At 30.8% G+C, this 9,406-nt stretch overlaps 1 protein-coding gene across 1 annotated transcript in view; it reads right to left on the bottom strand.

Moving 5' to 3' along the window:
• LOC139514625 (WD repeat-containing protein 44-like) overlaps window positions 1–9,406 on the bottom strand; it is a 33,777-nt gene that overhangs the window by 23,272 nt on the left and 1,099 nt on the right. Inside the window, exons 2-5 of the mRNA XM_071304071.1 lie at window positions 6,741–6,786; window positions 5,167–5,471; window positions 3,032–3,104; window positions 1,747–2,367 (exon numbers count right to left, since the gene is read on the bottom strand). Coding sequence (XP_071160172.1) covers window positions 1,747–2,367; window positions 3,032–3,104; window positions 5,167–5,471; window positions 6,741–6,786 — 1,045 coding nt within the window. The remainder of the gene's footprint in view (window positions 1–1,746; window positions 2,368–3,031; window positions 3,105–5,166; window positions 5,472–6,740; window positions 6,787–9,406) is intronic.

Genomic DNA, 9,406 nt, shown 5'->3' on the forward strand with positions numbered 1-9,406 from the left:
AACATGACTGCAATGAATCATTTGGATTCTAGTTGGAAAAAAAACCTTATTTGTTTTCCAAGTGGAACCATAAGACATGTTCAAAAGTTTTTAACTTTGGTAAGAAAAAAAATGTTCTATAAATTCTGGTGTTCTTAATCTTGAATTAAGTAATGTAAGTAGAATTACTTTTTAAAAGATTTTATTGAATTTCAAAACAAGCATCGCCAACAGAAATGTCCCTTTTGATCACCTTAGTGTTGTTCAAATACTGTACAACTAACATTACAAATTCAATTAATAAGATAAGGATAATTAGTTGGTACTCAAACACAACTTTGTTTTCAAAGTGAAAGAAGAGCATTATTTAAAATTTTTATAGTTGAGGCAAACTAAAAATAAGGGGAAATCAATCTCGGGATGTATGTACGTACAGATGAACAAGGGAAACAGTAAATGTCCCCTCTGCTTGGGCAGGGGCCTTAAAATTACCAATTCCTAACATTCAAATCTCATTATCGCTATTTTGTGCATTTTTCCTTTGATCTTTTTTTGTGATAATTTTCATATCATGCTACTCGCTTGAGATGGAAAATTATCGCTAGAAACTAAGCAGGCATGTGGCGTTGCTAACGAAATTGACATGAAATTGACAACGTCGTCATAGGTAAAATAGCGATAAACAGATTATCATTGATCATCTCAACTCGATTGCCTTTCTTGCTTTCGCCGTCCCGGCTCAAGCTAGAATGACAATCTTGTTGAGAATATCAACGATAATCTATAAATATTTGTGGTTTAAATGTTGAAATATAATTTACAAGAAAAAAAAAATTGTTTTCAAGCTTAGGTATTATATGAAGAAACCTGTTTTAGATTATTGATTTAACATGTTTACAAATGTAAATTGATACCAAGAAGCTGAACTAGAACTGACTATGACTGCATTACAGAACTAATAGCAATGATATACTTTTTGTTTTGGCCATCCTATTATTCCTATAAAAACCTGAAATAAATATATTGAATTCTTTCAAATATATCAAAACTATAATCAAAGCGCTACCAAAACAATTATCACAAGGTAAATGTTTTTGTGACTTCTAGTTTTTATCCTTATGTAAAAGAATTACAGCTGATATGAGACTCTTATGGACAAATTCAAAAAAGGCTATAAACAATTGATTTTAAACTACTTCAGAAAAAAAGGGAGAAATGACTTCTCTTTTTGTAACTGATATGGGAAAAGGTGAGACTTAAAAGAGAATTTACTTGAACCACACACTTTATCAGAAAAATTTCATTGAAAATATAGCAGTTTGACAAACACTTATTTTGATCATTGAGAAGTCTAATTTATTTCCTTAACAATAGAAAGTGATAATAACGTTCAGTTGATGTTATTGAGGTACATGTATACTTTGACTAGGAAATGTCTAAATCAGACTTAATAAAATTTGTATCCAATATGAAAAGGATATTCGAAAGAAGATCTGACTTAAATTTATTTGATGAAATATTTGTTTTTCGAAATGCATTAAAATTTTAAAGCATATTTTCAGCATTTTAATGAAAAGTCCTATGCAAATCAAGTATGCAAAAAAAAATCCACTGAGAAAAGGGTTAAAACTGAATGCAAATTTTGCCCTTTTAGATTCATTATTCTCCAGTCATCTGATCCATGCATTTTTCTAATGTTACTTTTTGACAACTTAAAATATGGAATAATGACTGGATATATGCACATTATCCCAATTGAATGAATACCTCACTACTGGAGCATTTCTTTTTCCTAGGTGGAGCCACTGGGAACGTAAGAGTATTATGAGGTGCTGATGGATATTGTAAAGTGGATGGCGGAGTTCTAGTTTTTGTTATTCTAATTATATCTGGTTCATTGGAAGCTACTATAACTTCATTTACAATGGTATCAGATTCTGGAATACGACGACCTGTAACTGCTGGTCCTTCACTTGCAGAAGAATTAATGGAAGAATTTGAATGACTGCGTAGAGGTTCTTGAACCACTAAATTTGCATGCAATATAGGTCTGTCTTGTCTATTTGAATCACCTCTCATTGAGCTGGACCTACTGGTCTTAGTGTCTGGAATGGTAATGTTTGCTTGCAAGGTTGCTGGCAGTCCTGCTTCACACAAACTGGTGACTAGATTAGCACTGTTTATATCTGGTATAGATACATTAATATTTTCTGTGTAAACTGTTAGTTTGATAGAGACGGGATCCTTTGTTGATTCTTGTGACACATCTGAATCACTGTCTTCTTTGGAATCTACAAGAATGTGGTCACTTCCATCAGACACTCGACGTCTCATTTGTTCTAACTTTCTTCTGCGTTTTTCATTTTCCTTTCTCCTCTTTTCCTCAATCTGAAAAAATTCAGTCAAATAAAAAAATTACATTGCATGGTTTACCTTTAAATGTTTTCTGGAAGCTGTGTTTTATTACAGAAATACAGTATATTCTGTAAATAAATGAAGTACATGTACAGTTAATTCAGAAATGTTTGAGTTATGTTTGATTATAATATCTTTAAAATTTTGATTTTCATAAATATTTTCCCCTTGTATCACATGTTTTGGATCCAAAAATTTCAGAACGAGATTTTAACGAGATTGAAACTCAGAAGAATACATCCTAAATATCTTAATTAAAAAAAATATGTCCTACTTGGAAAATGTGAAAACATGTATAGCAGATGAAAAATGATTTTATATCCTTGAAGATTTAAGTTAAACATTCCAGATAATATTTTTGTGCTTTATAAATAAATTTCTATTCTGAAAAGGGACTACAATATTTTAAAGCTGATTTAATTATAAGCAACATGTAATTTGACTGCTAAATTAGGATTATAAAACAAATTCAAACCAATAATTCAGTATTTAACCTGTTGATAATTTCAAAATATGACCTTTCTACCAATTTCTCTGTCTAGACATATACTTGACAGCCTAAAAAGTAGACCCAATTCTAGCAACATAATTCTACCAAACTAGCTCTACCAAAACCCTTTTTTTCATTTCAATTTACCATTTCCTTTTCTCTTTTCTTCCTTTTAAGCTCTTCCAGTTGATTTTGGAATTCTGCATCTTCTTTTTTCCTCCTACAAATATTACTTACATTGTAATTTTAAAGACTCTAACCAAAACAAAGAATGTCTCAAAATCATAAATTTTGTAAGGCAATCTAAAAAAAAAACAATAAAAAAGATTCATATAGAATTTGTCATTTTTTTCAATTTAGAATAGTGTTGCCAGTTTGCAAAGAATTTGCAAAGAAAAAGACTGTTATCCAAACAACATATGGGAATTAATGCATATCTAAGCATGTTAATTAATGTTTGTATGTTAATACAATAAAGGTCTAGATTAAAAAATGCAATTATTTGAAGAAATAAATTCATGTAAAAATTTGTTGTAATGTTCCTTAAATGCAGGAATAGATATAAAAATTTATGAATCTGTAATATCATGTAGTTACACTAGATATATGTTAAGCTCATTTGTCTTGACTTAACTGCTATTGTTGCTGTAAATGCAGTATGTTAATTTACTGTCAAAAAGTCTATTTTTTAATAATTCTAAAGTTTTAAGACCTGACCTTAGCTTTTTGATTGAAGGATCTGAACACAAAACTTAACAACAGTTATATCAATCAAGTCACACAAGAAATGTAGATCACATTTATTCACTAAAATATGTCTCAAAATATGCTACCAATCATCAATACATATAACTTTGAAAAAAGACCCCATTTCCATTCTCAATTTTATTATAATAACTGTACAGTATGTGTTCATGTCAATGGCTATTATACATATAATGAAAATATATTGAGTTATACACAGAAATACTTCCTTTATAATAGTTTCACTTAAAAATGTCCTGAATGAGATGAATTTTATGTCAAGTGAACTTGAAAAATGTATACCCAAAAAAATTCATGAATTCATACGGAATTCAGTTAAAATCAACATGATTTTTAACATCAATTAATATTTTTTTCCTTTTCTTTTTTAAATTACCAATTAATACATTTATGAATAACTTTCTTCCAGTCCAGGTGACCAAAAACATATTGTGAATAAAATAATCTTTTTCGCTTTCTTTTCAAAAATATCAAACATCATTCACAATGATTCACATGTAAGACTTCTGAAGAGATTGACAAGCTAATTATAACTTCAGGTAAAATTCTTTCTTATAATTGTCTAAGGACAACATGAAAATGGAATTGTCTACAAGTTTCATGCTTTGAGTATTGAAGGTGATATATATATATATATACAAATTATTATATTATGATATCAAGTATTACATTTCTGCAGTTATAAAAGGAATTATTTTTTTAGTTGAAAATATGTTTTGTAAAATCTTACATCTTCACACCAGATTTTGCACTGCAAATGAAATTTTCATAATAATTTTTTTGGGGAAACCAAATTAATTCATTTATTTCCTTTGGATGTTCCCCTATAATTTTTAAAATAAACTCTATGTGAATGAACAAGTCTTATTTGTTCATACATTTGTAGTTCAAAAAGATCCAATTGGTCTTAGATACATGTACATGATTTCTTATGAGTTGCTATCGTCTTTGAACTAGCTTTCAGTAACTGCAAGTATTTTCAGATCTAAACTTTGTGTGAATTGTTTTATTGGCAGCTTTAAATTGATCAGATCAGTAACTGAAGCCCATTTCAACTTATTTTTGTTGTTTGTTCTTGGTTGATGCACCCCAAACATTTTTGCTCTAACCACACTCAGTATGTGCCTGTCCAAAAGTCAAAAGCCTGTTATTTAGTGGTTGTCATTTGTTGATGCATATTATATTTGTTTTAATTTTTGTTTATTGTTTTGTTCATAAATCATGCTGTTAGTTTTTCCTTTGAATTATTTAACATTTGTCATATTAGAGCTTTTTATAGATTGCGTTATGGGTTTTGTTCATTGTTTAAGACTGTACAGCCACCTATAGTTGCTAACCTTCAACATCATTAACTCTTTGGTGGAGAGTTGTCTTAATGGCAATCATACCACTTCTTACTTATATACATGTATCATCAGTTAATTATCATCAATGCTTCATTTCTTCCTCAGTCCTAAACAAATTGTATTTTACTCCTTGAATCTAATAAAAAATTAAGATTTTTCCAATACATGTACCTCTCTTCTTGAATTCTCCTGATTTCTTTTAACCTTGCCTCCTCCTCTAGAATAGAATCTGCACGTTCAGGTCTGTTAGGAATAACAACTTTCTCATCAGAATCATCCGACTGGTCAGACTTATCTGGCTGGTTTCTGATGGTTGTCCATTTTTCTGCTACTCCATCTAACTCATCTGGTCTAGATATTCTAAATTTGTCACTATGAACAGTCATCCATTTTTCCTCCTCGTCCACAGATTTAACATTGTTTAATATGCCACTATGAGCTTCATCTCCACTTTCTTCAGAGTCAGTGACACATTCCTGTAAAACATAAATAGTAATATTGAACCTGTGTGGCTCACCTTGATGTATGTGCATCTTCAACAATGCCCAATCTTCAACATTGAAGATCAGAATATAAAATTCTGATCAAATTATATCTTTTTGGTTGATCTTGTATTGATCTAATTGATAGTTTATCTCTGTTATCTATAGTTTTTGCTCAAGACACAAAAAAGGGTAAATCATCATTCAAGGGTAACAAGTTATATGAAAGGTGGTCTTAATCAGCTTTATTGACCTATTTCTTTATCTTGTTGATGTCTTATGCTGCTGACAGTTTCTCTCTATATAAGGCATATTGAGTACATTATATAATTGAAAATTGTACTTACTGACTAGTAAATACATGTACATTTTCAAAGGATACCATTTTTTTGCCTGGCTATATGTCTTAATTGTATCAAATTCTTAGGGTGGAATTTCAAAATATTATACATGTAGATGAGGATATTGAGAAGGGTATTTATTACCTTACACTTGCAAATTGACATTTACATATAATAATTAAAATATACAATTGTAAATTGGATATACATGAAAATTATCTATTGGACTTGTGGAACTTAAGGCTTGCATCTTTCTACAAATTTTATGACCTTGACTTTTTAGCTTGCAATTTTAATCTTTTTCACAACTCTTCTTCAAGTAGTGGTGAATGCTCATAGTAGTGTTGAACACTCATACCAAGCTTATGTATTATTACCTTACTCCTTCAGGTATTCAAAGTTTATGAATCTGGACATGAGGCATTGTAAGGTTTGTGAAGTTTGGTGGGGTTCATGTTGCTCAGTCATTAGTTTTCTATGTTGTGTTTAGTGTACTATTGTTTGTTTGTTTATCTTTTTCTTTTTTAGCCATGGCGTTATCAGTTTATTTTCCACTTATGAGTTTGAATGTCCCTTTGGTATCTTTTACATCTTTTTTAAATTATTCATTTGACCTTGATCATTAGGCTAAATGTAGGTCATTGTAAACCTTCTGGTAGTTGTAATTATTAATAAATAACATCACCTTTTTACTCCAACGAGTATAGAGTAGACAGGATGTATTGAAAACACAAACTCACTATATAGGATGACTTCCAATGCTGGTTGAGCATTAAAGCTAGTATTAATATGGTTGATTGATGGGTGTATTGCACTGCATCAGAGCAAAAAGTCTTTAGAGTGTTGGCCATTAATATTAATAGAATACAAGTTTGACTAAACAATGAAAATAAATAGTCCCAAATTTAAATGTATTACTTACAGAAAACTTCTCTAGTGCATCTTTCAATGAATTCTTCTGAACATACCTTAAAAAAAGAATTCATGTGCAATTTAACTATGTGCATGTACATTTTTTGTACATTTACTTTAAATATGTATACCCGTATTTCAAGTTGGAATTAAGAAAATTTTATATATTTTTCAGGTTGGATGATCATTGATGTATAAGCCAAGAAGCAGAGCCAATGTCTACATGCAATATTGAGACACTAGAGGAAAAAGGACACAGCTTTCGTCTGACATTGGGTTCAATTTAGTGGTGGTTTGAGGTCTGGGACCTACAAATGTATCAAGTTTACGGTTGGACTTTAGTGGTGGTTCGAGGTCTGGGACCTATCAAGTTTACGGTTAGACTTCAGCAGTGGTTTGAGTTCTGGGACCTATCAAGTTTACGGTTGGACTTTAGCAGTGGTTCGAGATCTGGGACCTATCAAGTTTACGATTGGACTTTAGCAGTGGTTCGAGGTCTGGGACCTATCAAGTTTACAGTTGGACTTTAGCAGTGGTTAGAGGTCTGGGACTTAACAAGTTTACGGTTAGACTTTGGATACGGTTATTATTGCTTCACCTGAGGGACTTACCGGTAAGTCTTCAAGTTCCAGAAAATAGATGATGAATTTCTTTATGAAACACTTTGTTATAACTTGTAAATTGATGTGGTAATGAGTCACGATAAAATACTTTTGCATACCTGCCAACTTTTGAAAGTGCCCATGGGGGTTTTAGTGCGCGACAACAATTTCAAAGGTTACAATACTTTGCGACGACTATTTTGCGCGTGCTGTTTTTGTGGTCTAGAAAAAGTGTCATATTTGTAAGACGAACTTACATGCTTTTTTCTTAAATTTATTTGCATGATTCTAGTTATTACATATCAGTAGAAAAGATGAACATGTGGCTGCAAGACCAAGAATTAATTTCATGTGTAAGGATATTAAATAATTGTTGACTTTTCCAATTTAAAATTGTGCACAAAGAAGGACCTTTATCAGGTTGGGAACAACACCTAGGGGTAACCCCTCAATGTTAGGACATTATAAACCACTTTTTAGGTAAAAATGAGCACATATTCATATTATTTGAAGAAACTTTTCCCAAAGAACTATTATAATACATCTTATGATCTATCTGGTATTATATGGTCAACACATGTCCATGATGTCCAAGAATTTTGATATGTTCTTGGCCTTATATCTTCTTTATTTTTCAAAATAATTAGACCCTTCATTTAGAAAAGTTGTTCTAAATATAATGTCAGAATTTCCGATTTTTAAGTTAAAAAATCTACATTTAATGATTTTTCTATTTTATTTTTTACAAGAGTAAAATAACCCCTTGACTAAGGAAAGTCCTTCATTTAAGAGGTTCCTCGTGTGGGGGGTTTTGTTTTGTCCATGTGACAAATAAATAATAGTACATTGTACTTTAAATAATTTGGTAATTTAATTGAATACATAAATTTATAACATTTGTTACAGCAAGTGTAATGTCAATGAATTAGTGAACAAATTACTATTTATTATCTTTATGGTAGTACTGCATCATTGAAGTTTGTCAATCAGTCATGCTTTTATTCTTATTCTGTGTAAGAACCTCCTTTTAGGTGAAAAACCATTTGCCATGTTCACGATTTTAACAAACAGAGGAATACAACACAAGTTCAAAATCTAGAATGTTAGAATATTCTTGAGAGAAAACTTTTTTGATTGGCTGATTAATTTGATCATGAGAAACATAGAATTTGATTGGCTGAACAAAATTGTATTCCATTTGACACAGTTCAAAATCGGGAACAATCATATTTTTCGTGTAGATTTTCACAAAATCGTGTTTAAGAGGGTTTTTCACGATCACGATCGTGCAATCGTGACAAAGGGTCAAAATCGTGTAGTACACGCCTAAATCGTGAAAGTTGGCAGGTATGCTTTTGTGATAAAATTTATTTTTAACTTGATGATCTACTTCCTTGTTCATTAATAGTACAGCGTGCCTCAGATGACAATTTTTATGGGTGCTTTTGTAGAGGTCTTTGTTCGCCATATTGTTAATGCATGCGGTTGTCAACATTGTATAACGATAAGAAAATGAGTGTTATTGTTGAATTGCAGGTTCAACATATTTTAAAATATGAAGTTATTTTCCGTGATAACTTTAACTTTGAATGTCATGGCGATTTTATTTTTTGTTAGTTCATACACAGAATATCTAAATAAATATTTACAGTCCACTGAAACCTATAAAATTTAACTCATCATAATGACTTGATTAATCAAATCATTAGTCTATAATTGGTTTGTTTATTCAACAATTGTCTGATGATTGTGAACTAAGGTAATGCCACTTGTAATCACTTAATTAAATCAAATCCTGAATATCTTTATATTCATTCCTTATAAAAATATTTTTTATTGGGGACGGATCAACTTTACATATGGGCTGGATCAACGTGGGGCCAGATCGACTTGGGACGGATCGACCCGAAAGCTACCATCAATGACATCATGGACTTGGGGTGGATCGACCTGAAAGCTACCATCAATGCCATCATCAGTTAAACATACATTCATAATTTCATTCCTTATAAAATTGTCATGTCATAATTTAATTTCATTTTGAATATATATATATAAATGTGACACCTTTAGT

Source organism: Mytilus edulis, chromosome 3 (genome assembly GCF_963676685.1).
Source record: "Mytilus edulis chromosome 3, xbMytEdul2.2, whole genome shotgun sequence".
Taxonomy (NCBI): Eukaryota; Metazoa; Mollusca; class Bivalvia; order Mytilida; family Mytilidae; genus Mytilus; species Mytilus edulis.